The following is a 14,970-nucleotide window of genomic DNA, read 5'->3' on the forward strand; positions in this document are numbered from 1 at the left end:
TGTTGCATACTTTTGTATTTTTTCAGAGGTAAACTTTTTACTTGTATCAAAGCAAGATGGTCAAAGGGAGGTTTTTTTTTGCCTCTAGACTTATTGAGGTATAATTTATATACAATAAAATTCATCTATTTCTAGAGAATAGCTTAATGAGTTTTGATAATTATATATAGTCTAAGTCGATGGTGAATTTTCAAAACCTAGATTTGAATGTTATGTTTTACTGTATCGTAATAAAAATCTTAACCTTTCTTTTCCTTTCTTAGATTATTTCCCTATTGTTATTAACTTTACACAGGTCTAATAGGAAGAAGAAAGGTAGTTTTTTTTTCCCTCTTTATTGGTGAGCTACAGATCCACTTTTCCATTCCTATAATACACAAAACTAGAAGAATGGAATTTGTGTAATAAATATAAATAAAAATGACAGTATAAGTCTTTTTTTATAGGTAGGGAACTCTAAAGTAAAACTGGATTCAGACAACTAAAATTTTAAAAGTACCAACATTTTAATAAGGTACAAGTTATAGACAGAAATGGAAGCCATCAAAAGACCCTAAAACGTAATTTTTTCCTCTCCTCTTACCAAATAAAGAAACCGAAACAGTTTGTTGAGAAGGAAGAAAGAGCTTTTAAAAGTTACTTTTAAATCTCATTTAAAAAATAATTTACTTGGTTCACATTATTTGGGAATCAGATAAAATCTGGGACACACTCTGAGGAAATACAGTTATGTGCACAAATTTTTGCATATAATTTCAGTGGTTCCCAACCTCTTGATGGTTTCTTCCTAAAAAAACCATTCAATTATTTTTGTCATGTTATGCTGAATTTATAAACTCTTTAGTAGTAGTTATCCCCAGATTGAAGAAATAACTATTAAAAATCTTCTGAGAATGTTCTCTGGGGATTATAACTGGTCAGAGTATTTCTTTTCCCATACGTACATGCTCTACTGGTGATGGTTGCCTTGTATCTGAGACTTAGAATTGATTTGGTGTGTTGGCTACTTTAGGTCTCTCATTGCAGGCTACTGCTCCTCAAACTTTAGCTTGCATAAGAATTACTGAAAAAGCTTGTTAAAACAGATCCCTGGGCCCCACTGCCAGAGATTAATTCAGTAGCTATGTGTGTGGGGGGGGGGGGTGGGGGGTGGGCACAAGACTTTGCATTTCTGAATAAGCTCCCAGATGATGCTGATGTTACTAGTCTATGACTCCACTTTTATCTGTGCTAAGTAGTACTGTGCTAAGCGGATCCTGGTTTTCTAGTATAGGAAAGCTTTCCTTATGAGATTTAAAAGGGTGTGTAAAAGCTATCATCATCGGCTACAAAGCTTGGTTAGGGGTTTTCTATTCTGTGCTTAGGGGAAGCATTGTTTTAGCTCAAGAGTTCTGTTTTAATTTGTTTTTTTTAAAAAAACCTCTCCTAGTAATTGCAAAGAATTCTAAATGTTTGATTTTACAAATGGTAAACAGTGGCATTTAGCTCAACTACTGTTTACTTCCAGGATAATTTGGAATCTACTCCCCTTCCTCAACACAAACATGTTAAGTTGGAAAAGGATTTTTTAAATGATTCTTATTGGTAACCATTCATATTATAGCAAAAATGTTATTAGCAAAACTTTTAAATTGTTTTCAACTCTTAACAGTTGAAGAAAATAATTTGATGTGATTTACTTTTTTAAACTCTTGAGTATTTTTTTTATGTGAGGGTGAGGTGCTGATTGTATAAGAATATGCTTAGTGAAATACATTTCACTAGAAAATAGATAAGTTGGAATGTAAGCTAAAATGCTGAATGAAATAGGGATGATGAACATTATATTATTATTTATAACATAATGTTTATTCAAAACTAGAGATTTAAGTATAGACTTGATATATAGCTATAAATTAATATGACTTACTGTATAGTAAAATTAATAAAATCTGTTTTGTCTCTCCCAGCTTTCATAGTAATCATCCAAGTAAAAGGTTTTGTATCTTTAAGAAGTATTCAGAAGATCTCAGGTAACTAGTTGATCTTTTAAATTTTTTTCTATTGAAAAATTATATGACTTAAGTCTTTTGTATATAACATTTTTATTGAGATACTGTTCATATACCATGCAATTCACACATTTAAATTGTACAATTAATAGTTTTTGGTATATTCACAGAATTGTGCAGTTACCACAGTTAATTTTAGTACGTTTTTATCACTTTAAAAAGGCATTTTGTACCCTTTAGTGGTTATCTCCATTTCCTTCCAATTCCTTTCATCCCTAAGCAACCACTAATCTACTTTCTATCTATTTAGATTTGCCTATTCTGAACATTTCATGTAAATGGAATGATAAAATATGTGATCCTTTGTGATTTGTGTCTTCCATTTAGCATAATGTTTTCAAGATTCATCCATATTGTAGCATATATCAGTGCTCCTTTTTCTTATTGCTGAATAATATTCCATTGTATGTATATATGATAGTTTGTTTATCCATTTAGGTTATCTTAACTTTGAATCTGGTATGAATATTGCTGTTGTGAACATTTGTGTACTCATTTTTGTTTGGACATGTCTTTTCATTTTTCTTTAGTATATATCTAGGATTAGAATTGCTGGGTTATATGGTAACCCTATATCAAACCTTTGAGGAACTGCCAGAGTGTTTTACAAAGTACCTGATTAGTCTATATTCTCTCGCTAAATTTGTTTCAGGGGTGACCAATGGTGTCAAGATGAAGTCTTCATGTATTTACACTGTAAAATGAGAACAAAAATAGGGCTGACCAACAATACTTGATTAAAAAAAAGACACCTAAAATATGTAGTAAAGTGACTAACACTTTTTCAGTTTTGAAGTAAATTTCTTAAACCGCTGGAATTCTTGAAATTAGTATGTAGTCTGTATAATTCTTTTTCCTTTTCAAATTAAGAGAGGTGTACAACTTGCTTACTGTGAAGAAAGAACTGTTGATGAATATTTCTGAAGACATTGAGAATTTGATTTTACCACACACTTAACTCAGAATTCACTGAGCACCATGTTTTTCATATTCTGAATTCTTTAGACCCCACTCCTCTTTATTTTTGCTCATGTCGCCTTTGCTACCTGAAATATCAGTATCTTTGCTGCACCAAGCTAATCTATACAGATAAGGTTAACCAATACTTGTTTTGATATTTTGGGTTAGTGGAAAAGATGGAAGAGGGGATGATATTATGTCTCAGGACCTTTGTACTTATTATTCTCTGTGACTAGTTTGCTCTTTCCCAGATTTTTGTATGATTAGCTCCTTTATCTCCTTTGGGTCTTTATTCTGATGAGTGAGCCTTTCCTTGACCAGTTGATTTAAAATTATATCCTTTCTCCTGTGCTTTACCCCAGTGCTCTTTATCACCTTTTTATGCTTCATTTTTCTCTGGATCATCTTTTATCCTCTCATTCACTGTATACTTTGTTTATTTTCTGTGTCCTCTCACTAGAATGTGTGTGGTTTGGATTTTTGTCTATGCCAGGCATTGATAGTTATTAGGCACCCAGTAAATATTTGTTGAATAAGTTAATGTATGTATTGAAAATGACTTATGTGGACAATTGGTCCCATCTATGATGTTGGACCAGTAGCTCACAGGGAGAGAAAAATTTGGTTCAGTTTTAAAAATATATTAGTACTAATTTTAAAACATTTACTGAATTCAAGGAAATAGATTAAGCTATATTAGAGGTTGCCTATACAGAAAATTTTTATAAGAATGAAGAGTTTTATTGCATTCAAAAGATGAGATTTTTGATTTTCACCTCACTGTTGTTAAGCTCAGTTGTGTGTTTGGTTTTTAAATGAATCATATGATTTTAAAGCCCTGGGATGTTTTTCTCTCAACTTGAATAAGTCTCACATTGAAAATTTGCCTATTTCTATGAATGGAACATAGAAACTTATAATTGTATAGAACAATAATTCTTGTAATTATTCTTTTATTGGAATGGAATATTGGTTCTTTAGCTATTTACTATGTATCTATTAGGTCTATAATGTAGCAGATCCTGTAAAGATAATAGTAATAATGAAGAAGTCTTGGAACCACCCTTCAGAGAATGTACATTTTATTGGGTGGGAGATAAGAGGTGAATGTAAATAACCACAATAAAGCAAGAGGGATTTTAATAAGTGCAGTGATGGTTGGTTTTTTTTCAAATGGGAGCGAGATTACTTTACTTGGAATGATCTACATAGGTGTTAGTTTACTTGGCTTTAAAGGATGAGTATTGTTTATACTGATAGAAGAGGTACAGGTGCATTTGAGTTGGAATAGCATGAATAGAGGTGCAGAAATGAAAAAGTAGAAGGTGTACAGAGGGGGAATGGTAGTAGTAAATGAATGGACCATTGAAGTTATAGTAATAATATTGAAATCGGGGGCAATAGTTTTGAGCTTAGAGCCAGATTGTAAAAGTGTTGAAAATAAGGCTAAGGAGTTTGGACTTATTTTGGAGGGCACTGGACAACCTTTGATGTTTTATATAGAATTGAGTGAAACTGAAGGAAGGTTGAATTTCTTCTCACCTTTAACAATAGGGTGAATTATAGATGCATGAATCCTATTGATTAGGACTTTTGTGGTAGTTATGAATAATCTAGTAAGGACTTGGGTTAGAACGGTGAGATAGTATTATATCATCTTTAAGAAACTGGGCTCTGGAATGAAAGTGCTTGATTTCAAACCTGGTCTTGATCTTTATCAGCTCTGTGTCCTTGGTAAATTACTAAGCTAACTCCATCCTCTATTAAAAAGGTGATAAATTATAGCATCTACCTTTTATGGGTTGTTTAGATTTAGATGAGATGGTATGTCTAAAATTGTTAGACTAGCACAGAATAAGTACTCACTAAATTATTGATATAAAATGCTTGACATACTGACTGTTTAAGGAAGAAGAGACAGAGATAACTATAGGTTGAGCTTTATTTTCAGAGGAAATGGCATCATAAGAAAGGCCAGTCAGGACAAGTTAATTTGGGAAGGAAGTACATGAAGGTCAGTTTTTTATGTGCCAGTATGACATCTAGGGGAAAATATACAGCAGACTGTTAGACTAGAGCTTTAGGGGAGAAGTCAATCTAAGGTATGTTATTTGTTTGTATTTGTATATTGGTAAAACATTTAAAATTTTAATGTATGTGATGAACTTCAGAAATGTATTTATGCTTTGTTAATAAACTGACAATACCAATGATCACATTACATGATCTATTTTTTTTCCACCTAAGCAAAAATAATTTATTAGCAGGATTCCAAAGACCCTCATGGACCCCTAGAAGGAAGAGATACAGCCAGAACATACGAGGGAAACAGAAAGCCATCAGTTACTAACACGGCTTCTTTCTAGTCTGACCTGCTGAAGCAGGATGATTTTGTCTCTGTTATTTTCTCTGGACCTGGGTTCTATTCTCCTTTCTCTGTGTAGACCAGCTTTCTCTATTGATGACCCAAACATAGTATTCCTAGCTTCCCACATTTTCCCAGATCAAGAAATGTGATTATATATCCCAATTACAAATTCCTGTTCAGAGAAGGCTTGAGTTAGACATTCCATCCCTGGTCCAATTAACTATGTCGAGTGGAATAGGCATTTAGCTACTTACCATTGAGACTACTTTTAGTGTCTGTTGAGGGCAGTTTGTTAATAGAAAAAGATTGTAATTATTAAATTTAAGTATTTAAATCTTAACTTTCCTTGATTAAAAATATTCCATTTAGAAATCTAGTACATTTAATAATCACTTTTGGGACTTCCCTGGCAGTGCAATGGTTAAGAATCCGACTGCCAAGGCAGGGGACACGGGTTTGAGCCCTGGTCCAGGAAGATCCCACATGCCGCAGAGCAACTAAGCCCATGTGCCACAACTACTGAGCCTGAGCTCTAGAGCCTGCAAGCCACAAGTATTGAGCCCTCACACCTAGAGCCAGTGTTCCACACAGGAGAAGCCACCTCAGTGAGAAGCCCATGCACTGCAAGGAAGAGTAACCCCCACTCACCACAACTAGAGAAAGCCCACGTGCAGCAACGAAGACCCGACGCAGCCATAAATAAATAAATAAATAGATAGATTTATTTAAAAAATCACTTTCAATCGGGCCTTTAAATAATGTTTGATAAAGTTCATTTAAACTGAACAGACTAGAATTTTTTAAAGTCTCATTTACACTTCAGTTACCTTTAAACAATGTAACATCATTTATACGTTTAATATATTTGATTTTCTTTTAAACAGCTCTTCAGATGCTTGACCCACAAGCTCCCAAGTGCTTAACTCTAATAAACATAATAAATTAAACATAGTGGCTTTCTAAGTTCTTTGAAACATTCGCATATTTTTGCAGGCTTAATATTTTAAAATAAAACTCAAAGCTAAAAGTTTAAACACATTTTAAATTAGAGTCTTAAGACCAATTTTACATACTATAATACGCCAATTATGTTTACATACTTCAAATAGCAAATGCTGCACAGTTTGATCCAATAAGCATAAAAACTATTCATGAATTCAAAAAAATGTATTGATGACTATGTATTGATGACTATGGGAATTGCTTTCTAACCTTTTTGAAAACTTATAATCATTACATATTTTAAGAACTACAGTACTCAGTGAAGTTTTGTTAAGGGAACAAGTAGTTTAGGTCCAAGCAAGTGGGCCAGTTCAGAGTACTGGGATGCTGAGGAACTCAGACTTTGGACTTAAATAGTGAATTAGCTACTTCAGTTAATTCAGTGTTATATGAGAATAATACCAACCTTGGATGCTTGTGGTGAGAATAAACTAAATAATATATAGGAAAATCTTTAACACATAATATACAATGATAGCAGCTACGACAATGATCTATTTTTAAAGCCTTCACATTTCTAATTTTTTCCTCACCTAGATAAACACTAGATAAATGTTCCATTAGAGCACAGACTGTATTTTTTGGTCATCATTGTATTCACAATACAGTACACTAGTACAGTATGTGTAACGACAGCCTTAGTAAATATACACTGACTAATGTATATATTGTACATTTATATATACTGAACTCTTGTTTGCAGATGGGCATAGGCACAGATAGACTGTGACTTGTCAAAGTGACACATGTTGTTAGTGGAGCCAAGATTGGACTCTAGGTCTATTGACTCTTAGCTTTCAGTAACTGATATGAGAGAGAAAAGTTTATAAAGCAAAAATACTTCCTGTAAATAAATGGTAGTATAATTTGAATATGACTATGACATTTTCTAGAGAATCATTTCAGTTATATCAAGTTTATATAACAAAAATTGGAATGACAGTTATGACACAAAAAGCAAATCACGGAAAAGTATTCATTGAACTGGTGTGTGGATTTTCATAAAAGATAAAAACATTTTCTTTTATACTGTTTGCTTTTTTTTTTATAGGGGCATTACTCTAGTGTGCCTTAATTGTGATTTCCTAACTGATGTTTCTGGCTTAGATAATATGGCTACACACTTAAGTCAACATGAAACTCATGCTTGTCAAGTTGTAATAGAGAAAGGTACGTATATAAAATTGTTTTACTTTGGATTTTTGATATTTATTCCGGTATTATTGGTCAGCCACAGTATGTGCTCTTTACGAAATCGTTTTTCTCACTCATCATATTTCATATGCTGTTTTAAATATAATACTTTTCTTCTAATTTCAGTTTCTGTTTGTATCCCAACTTCTGAACATCTTTCTGAGTAAGTTTAATTTTTATTCAGTGCATTTTACTTTGATGGATTTTAGCACTATTGCATTTTTAAATGTACCATTAACAGAAATGAAAAATATTAAAGTATTTTTTTTGTTTGTTTGTTTTTTTTAAAGCTGCTTGTTGAAATAGGTTCCTGCTCTATGGAGCTCGTGACCTGGTGCAAGACAAGTTGGAATTTCCTAAGTTCAAAGTTCTGAGATGTTTTCTTACGCAAAGGCAGTTAAGCAGCCAAGTTCATGACACTAGCTCTCATTATTCAGCTCTTTTCAGCTTCAAATGGGACTAGATTCTTATTCCACCTTATCTTTGTGTCAGGTTGACATATCTTAACATACGTTTTTTTTTCTCCAGTTGGCTCTCTCCAAAAATAACTTTTGTTGCTATGGTCATTTCTTACTTTGCTTAAAATAATTTGTGTTTTTCTCTGCTGTACTTGACTTCAGAATAATATGTTCCAAATGATATGGCTGTTTGTCTTTTTGTCTGTTTTGTCTGCTTTCTTAATTTCTTATAAGTCTTAAGTTTTTTAGGCCAGATGATTGTCTTTTTCCTCATTCGTTGTCTGTCATTGTGCTATTTTTCTTATTTTTCAGATGGAGAAGCAGCCCAGAGATTTCAAAAAATGTTCAGGGTACACCTGGACAGTGTCCCCCTTCGATGGACACAACTGATGCCTGTTCTCTCTTTCCAAGGAATGTGACTAATTTGACTGTGGGACCTGCTCTAGGTTGTGGTCTCAGGAAATCAGATCTTGGGGAGACTCCCTTTTCTCATGGCTGGCCTTCCATGAGGCTGATGTTGATATAGCCAGAGATGGTATCAAGGCCCACCAAATAGAGCACAGCTTCCCACTGGGGGCTTTGGCTCTTGATCTTAAGCTTGTGGGTCACTTCTGGCCAAGAAAATCAAATCTGTGCTTCAGCGTCCCAGTTGAAGTTTAATCATTCTGGCTGCTTCCCTTTAATCTTCCTCTAGCATGAATGCATCCAAGGAATACAAAAGCTCCGGTTATTAGGAAATGGTTATTTTTCATATCCTTGGAACAACAGGTCTCTACAATTATGTTCCAAAATTTCACTTATTTTTACTGTTATTTAAAATGTATCACCCAGGAGTAACTTCATAGTTGTTTAACAACATCAATTATCAGATTTTTTATTTTTTTTAAATTTAGTTTAATTTTGATAGCTTGGTTTTATGTTCTCCAAATGTATTGATGTCTATTTTTATATTCTTTTCTTTAAAACTGTTGTTTAGTGTTTGCTTTGTTTTATTAAGAACTCCAAGATAGTCCCTAGAATTCTCTACAGATTTCCTATAGCTGCTTATTTATAGCTTTTTAATTTGGTTGTTGTTCAGACCATTAGACATTATTATATCCATTCTTATTTCAGGATTATTATTATTAATATTAATAATTGTGAGTTCTAAGGTGTAAAGAATTGACAAAACCTATTCTTGGAGACCTTAAAACAAGGTTTTTAAAAAATTTAGTTGTATTTTTTTATACAGTAAAACAAGTTTTAAAGTTACATATTTGTACATCTAATACATAATACCTACTTAGCTATTAATAGTTCCTTTGGGTAGTGGTAACATTAAAAAATATAAGGGCCAATAATGTACTTGTTTCTATCATATATAAAACATATTTCTACATATATATATTTTTAAAAGTTGACATTTGTTTATTTTAGTTACATTGACTATAGCTCTAATAAACAGTTTTGATGCTATTTTGTTTTAATAAAAATTCTGTTGTTTAAGTGCCTCAGGAATTATTTACTAATAAAGAATTTCATATGAAAGCTGTAGATTTAATCATATAAATAGGAGCATTGCCTTTATTGTTTCATGGAGGCCCTATTATTTGGCCTGTACACAGAGCTGTATCTACTTAGTGCATCTTGCTTTTTTTCCTCTGGCACAATTGAAAGGTCACTGTTTATACTCTACCAATTTATTGAATTTTAATGACATGCAAAATACCTTCTGTGATCTTAGTTGCCATAACGGTTAGGCAGGCTCTGGAAGTATGACTCAGTCATGTTTTTTTACTCTGAAGTCAGAACTTGCTCAGTTTTACTTTGAAACAGATTTAAAGCCAGTATAGATGACTACTTATTATGTAATGTGCTTCTTGCAATTAATAATCAAAAAATTTGAACCCATTAGTTTTAAATTTCCAAACTAATTTCTACGGTAAATGAATAATTTTTCAAAAGCTCTGGAAGTGGCTTGTCTCTCAGTAGGTGGCTTTGGTGTTATGCTAGTCTTTATTTCCTTATCTGTCTCTAGGAAGTTTTGTCATTCACCCTCTTTCTACCCAGTTTTTAAAAAAAATCTAAAAATTTTGCCCAGAAACAACTTCTTTACATCTTTAACATAAGTTCCATTTTCATTTATAGATATTTGCTCTACCTTGGCTATAGTTAAAAAATATGAGAAATTGTATTCTTGATATAGCAGTGTAGGAGTACTGCTTTGTGTTCTTCTATAGGACTCTGTTTTATAGTATTATCAAGTTCATTTTCTTAAAGTTTAAACTCCTAAAGTTCTATCACCTATAACTTCCTTTTTAAAAAAATAATTTAAATAAAACACCTAAGGCAGCTAGTACAAAACTTGTTGATTATAGGCAGTTGGTCATATTTTAATTTTGTGCTAATGAGTTTTAGCTTGAGTCTAATCCCTCCTTGCCATCAGGTTATTCTAAATAGTTTATTCACCTGATCAGAAATGGCTATTTCATGCATGTGTGCTTTTGGTTACCACTGAATAAAAAATGAGATTGGTTCAGTTTAAGTCCATCGCTATTTTGAGAAAAAATGACTGCTAAACTACAGAGACTTGGATTCTTGCCCTGTTTTTATGATATTTTGGCATGACTCCTCACCTCTTTGGGCCTCATTTGTTTATTCAGCAAATATTTCTTGAACATCTGCTTTGTGCCTGGCAGAAAAATGGACTGAAATCTCTGCCCTCACAGAATGAACATTTTAGTGGTGAAAGACAGACAATATCAAGTAAATAAGTACATAGTATGTTAGATAGTGGTCGATACTACGGAGAAAAATAACATAGGGAAGGGGGATAAGGAGTACTGGGTGGGAGTTTGGAGGCTGCCATTTAAAATTTGGTAGTCAGGGAAGATCTCACAGAGAGATGACATTTGAGTAAAGACCTGAAAGAAGAACTTTCAGGTCTGGCTGCAAATAAGTGATTAAGAGGGAGAATAGTAGGAGTTGGGGCCTGCAAGGTAATGTGGGCCATGTGTATAGGACGTTATGGACCATTGTAAGGAATTCGCCTTTTACCATGAGATAAGTAGCTATTAGAGCATTTTGAATAGAGGAGTGTTTTATACCTCAATAAAACCACAATCAGTGAAAACCTTTAAATACAGAAGAGTGTGTGTATTACCATAGCTGCTGTCTTCGGAATAAACTGTAGAAGACCAAGGACAAAATCGGGGAGATTAATTAGGAGGTTATTGTAATAATCCAGGTATGAGATGGTGGGGATTTAGGCTAAGCTGCTAGCAGTTTAGGTGATAAGAGTTTTGATTTGGGACATGTTTTGAACTCGTTGATGGTTTATATGTGAAGTGTAGAAGAAAGAAAGTTTTGAGGATGATTCCAGTTATTAGTGTGAGCAACCACAAAGATGGCATTGATATTAACTGAGATAGGGAAGACTAGAAGTAATAGATTTGAGAGGGAAGATGATGACTGTGATTTGGGACATATTTTAGTTTGTGATATCTGTTAGATATGCAAGTTGAGATGTCATAAGCATTCACCTATATGAATTTAGGGGGCTGTTCTAAGCTGTAAATATCATTTAATGTCATGGGAATAAATACAAGTAAAACTGGGGAAAACTGAGTAAGGTTGGTATATGTATCACTGTCAACATCCTGCTTATGCTTTTGTGCTATAATTTTTTACTGTTATTTTGTATTATAAGATGTTATCATTGGGGAAACTGGACAAAGGGAATATGGAATCTCTCTGTGTTATTTCTTATAACTGCATGTGAATATACAATTATACCAAAATTTAAAATTCAGTGAAAAAAAGTCATGGGACTATATGAGATCACCAAGGGATACAGTAGAGAGAGAGAAAGGGCAGGATCCACAGGCTGAGCTCTGGGGAATCTGGCAATAAAAGGTCAGGGAGATGAGAAGGAATTGGCAAAGGAAACTGAGAAGGAGTGGCCGATGGTATAGAAAGAAAACCAGGGGAGTGGCAGTGTTCTTGGAGCCTCAGTTACCCTATTTGTAAAATGTGAGTGCTGACTTGTTCTAGACTTCTGAGATTCTATTATTCAATTTTGGTTATACTTACATTGTCATAATTTGTTCTTATGACAAGATTTAGAATGCCACATATCCTATTCCCAGTAGCAGAAACAGGGACTCTTTGACCTTGAGAAAATTAAATGTTCACATTATTTCTCAGCACATTTAACTCTTTCATAGGCTCTTGTAAAAGTAGTGCTCTTATACTTCTATTAAAGAAGGTAAGTAGGTCATTTTTTCCCAGGTTCTGTACTGTACAACTAATGTCCATAATTTATAAGTTGGGGGGAAAAGTTTCCATGGTCAAATAAATTTAGGCAATGCAAGTTAAAGTTAAATGGATTCTTTGATATGGGCTTTTTCATGCTGTATGTGACTTGTGAATGTCTAAGAGAATATTTATTTGACCTTAGAATTTTTTTCTTTGAATACTTATTCACTTCTTAATCTCCATGGAATAGTGTGTAGAATACTGATCTGGAGTAATCCTTCAAATTTTATGAACTGGGAAATAAAAAGTAGTTGTGTAGTGTTGCCTAAGATGGATTCCTAGACATTTCATTTATGTTTATGAATCATTTGTAAGATAGTGTTTGTAACTAGAGGCTAGCAATGTACATTTTCATATTTTTAGAAATTATATCAGAAAAATGATATCCTCATTATTATGTTTGTAAAATCTAATAAGTGCATAACAGGGACAGACCAGTTATTAGTTTATTCTACCTCTGATTATAGCAGCAAGAGATATTTTTGTTGGGGAGTATGGTTACTTTACATGATTTCACACTAAGAAGCTTAAGAATCTCTCATTATCTGTTTCTAGCTTCTCTGTAACTCCTTATGCTTAGCTTATCAATCTACCCACTTACCTACTTTTCTTGAGACTATTTTCAGCCTTTTATTATCTGTTAAGGAATTTCTTATATACTAAAGTTTTACTTCCTACTTAAACAGCTTCAGGAGAACTTCTCTGATACTAAGATTAGGTGATTTGATAGCCAGCTTCATTTTAAACCCTCTCAGACCCTTAAAGGTACAGTGTGGTGTAGTGGTTAAAGAGCGTAGGCTCTGCAGTTGATTGCCTAGTTTGGAGTTCCTTCCCTGCTGTTTACTAGAACATGTGTGACTCTGGGTAGGTTACAGACTTCTGCCTCATTCCTCATTTGTAAAATGCATGTAAACAACAGTACCTGTTCATAAAGTGTAGAGGGAATTAAATGAGTTAGTATACGTATATAGTACTTAGAAAGTGATTGTCACATAGGAAGCACTATGTAAAGTTATCATTGTTACTCTTATTACTTTTCATAATTTTACTTCTGCCTGCATTTTATTCAGATAGAATTATCCTAATCTTCAGCCTGCTTTTCATTCTAACCATCTCATAGCATTTTCACAAATCATTTATGTTAACTTTCTTTTCCTAACCCAGTAAATCTTTCTTAAGAGCTAATTGTTTGAAGCATGTATTAGTCATAAAATTAGATTTTTGGTGTCTGAAGCGCAATAAACTTGTAGTTTTAGGGAATAGTTATGAATCCTAGGTTCATTTTAGTAATCTCTGTCTTTAAAAATAGTGTAAATCATTTTTTCCCCTAAATTATACTGCTTTATACTGACCACACTGTGGTTCATCTCGTCTTTCAGCCCACATCTCTGATGTTGAGATCCTTCTACGGCCTCACTCTAGTCACTGGTATTTGCCCACCTGGAAGACTGTACCTTCCTCTACAAACATGGAGAAGCTACTGTGATCTCTTTTTCTATATCATTTACTGAAATGTAGGAATCTACTGTTTTTAATCCTTCACACTGAAAAGTATCTTTATCCTTACTTCTGTGAAGTGTAGTGTTGGGAAAGGAATACAGCTTTAAAATAAGGCAGTCCAGGTTTAAATCCTGGTTGTATATCTAACCAGCTCTGTAGCCTTGTGAAAATTACTTCACCTTATCTTCCTCATTAGTGAAAGGTATGTAATAATTTTTTGCAGGGTGGCTATAAGAAATAGAGATAATCTGTGGATGTTAAATTATTAATTTAAATAATTCAAATTATTTAAATAATTAAAATTATTTGCCACTGGCCTGACAAAAAATAATCATTCAATAAATGCATGTTGTTGGTGCCATTGTTGCTCTAGCTGCTGCTGCTGCTGCTAATATTACTACTAATTACTGCTGTTCCTGCTGCTGCTCCAGCTGTTATTGCTGTTAGTACTGTTATTACTGCTGCTACTTACAGGAGACCCTGGGAACTACATATCAGTGGAATCTTCTCATCATTGAGAGTTTTAGTGGCAATCCACTAACTGTACTAACTGTACTGTGGTTATTTGTAATTTTGGCTCATAGTTCTTGGAGTATATTCCTCCAAACTGCTGGATAGATGGCATTTTATTACAGTGTTCAATTGCACCTCATATAATTCTCAAATGTCAGGATTTGATTGTAGTTCTGACTTTTCCTATCTAAAGACTGTGAAACAACAAACATCCTTGTTGAAAACTGGTACATAATCCTCTCTGCTTAGGAGGAAAACTTTTATTTTTTTAGCTTTCAGAATTTCTTTTTTAAAGAAAACCTTTTATTAATTATTTCCAGGCATTCATTTCCAGTCATCTTGGCTACTTATCTAATACTGCTAAACTTATGGAAAATGTGTAATTGTGCTAGTAAAGTGGCTCTTTCTTTTGTAGACCTTTGAAATGATTTTTTTAAATCTGCTTTTCTCAGATATTAGATTGTAACTCAATCATGGAATTGCTCTTTTCTATCTGTTTCTCCCTTTTTTTCCCCTTTCTCCATTTTCTTCTGTATATCTACCTGGATAGATTAATTATTACATAGAATGGAAGTAAAGTTTTAAATTTTGCAAGTTTTGTTTTCTTGACAAAAAGTTGAGAATAGGT

General features: G+C 33.3%; 1 protein-coding gene across 4 annotated transcripts in view; it reads left to right on the forward strand.

Moving 5' to 3' along the window:
* Positions 1 to 14,970, forward strand: part of ZNF280D (zinc finger protein 280D) — a 119,480-nt gene that overhangs the window by 75,846 nt on the left and 28,664 nt on the right. For 3 of the 4 annotated variants that reach the window (XM_060097293.1, XM_060097295.1, XM_060097294.1), the window contains 3 exons: positions 1,950 to 2,012; positions 7,433 to 7,551; positions 7,702 to 7,738. In XM_060097293.1, the coding sequence (XP_059953276.1) occupies positions 1,950 to 2,012; positions 7,433 to 7,551; positions 7,702 to 7,738 (219 nt within the window). Of the gene's footprint in view, positions 1 to 1,949; positions 2,013 to 7,432; positions 7,552 to 7,701; positions 7,739 to 8,345; positions 9,108 to 14,970 lie in introns of those variants that run through there. The other variant, XM_060097296.1, reaches the window with a different exon arrangement.

This window comes from Mesoplodon densirostris, chromosome 4, assembly GCF_025265405.1.
Source record: "Mesoplodon densirostris isolate mMesDen1 chromosome 4, mMesDen1 primary haplotype, whole genome shotgun sequence".
In the NCBI taxonomy this organism is placed as follows: Eukaryota; Metazoa; Chordata; class Mammalia; order Artiodactyla; family Ziphiidae; genus Mesoplodon; species Mesoplodon densirostris.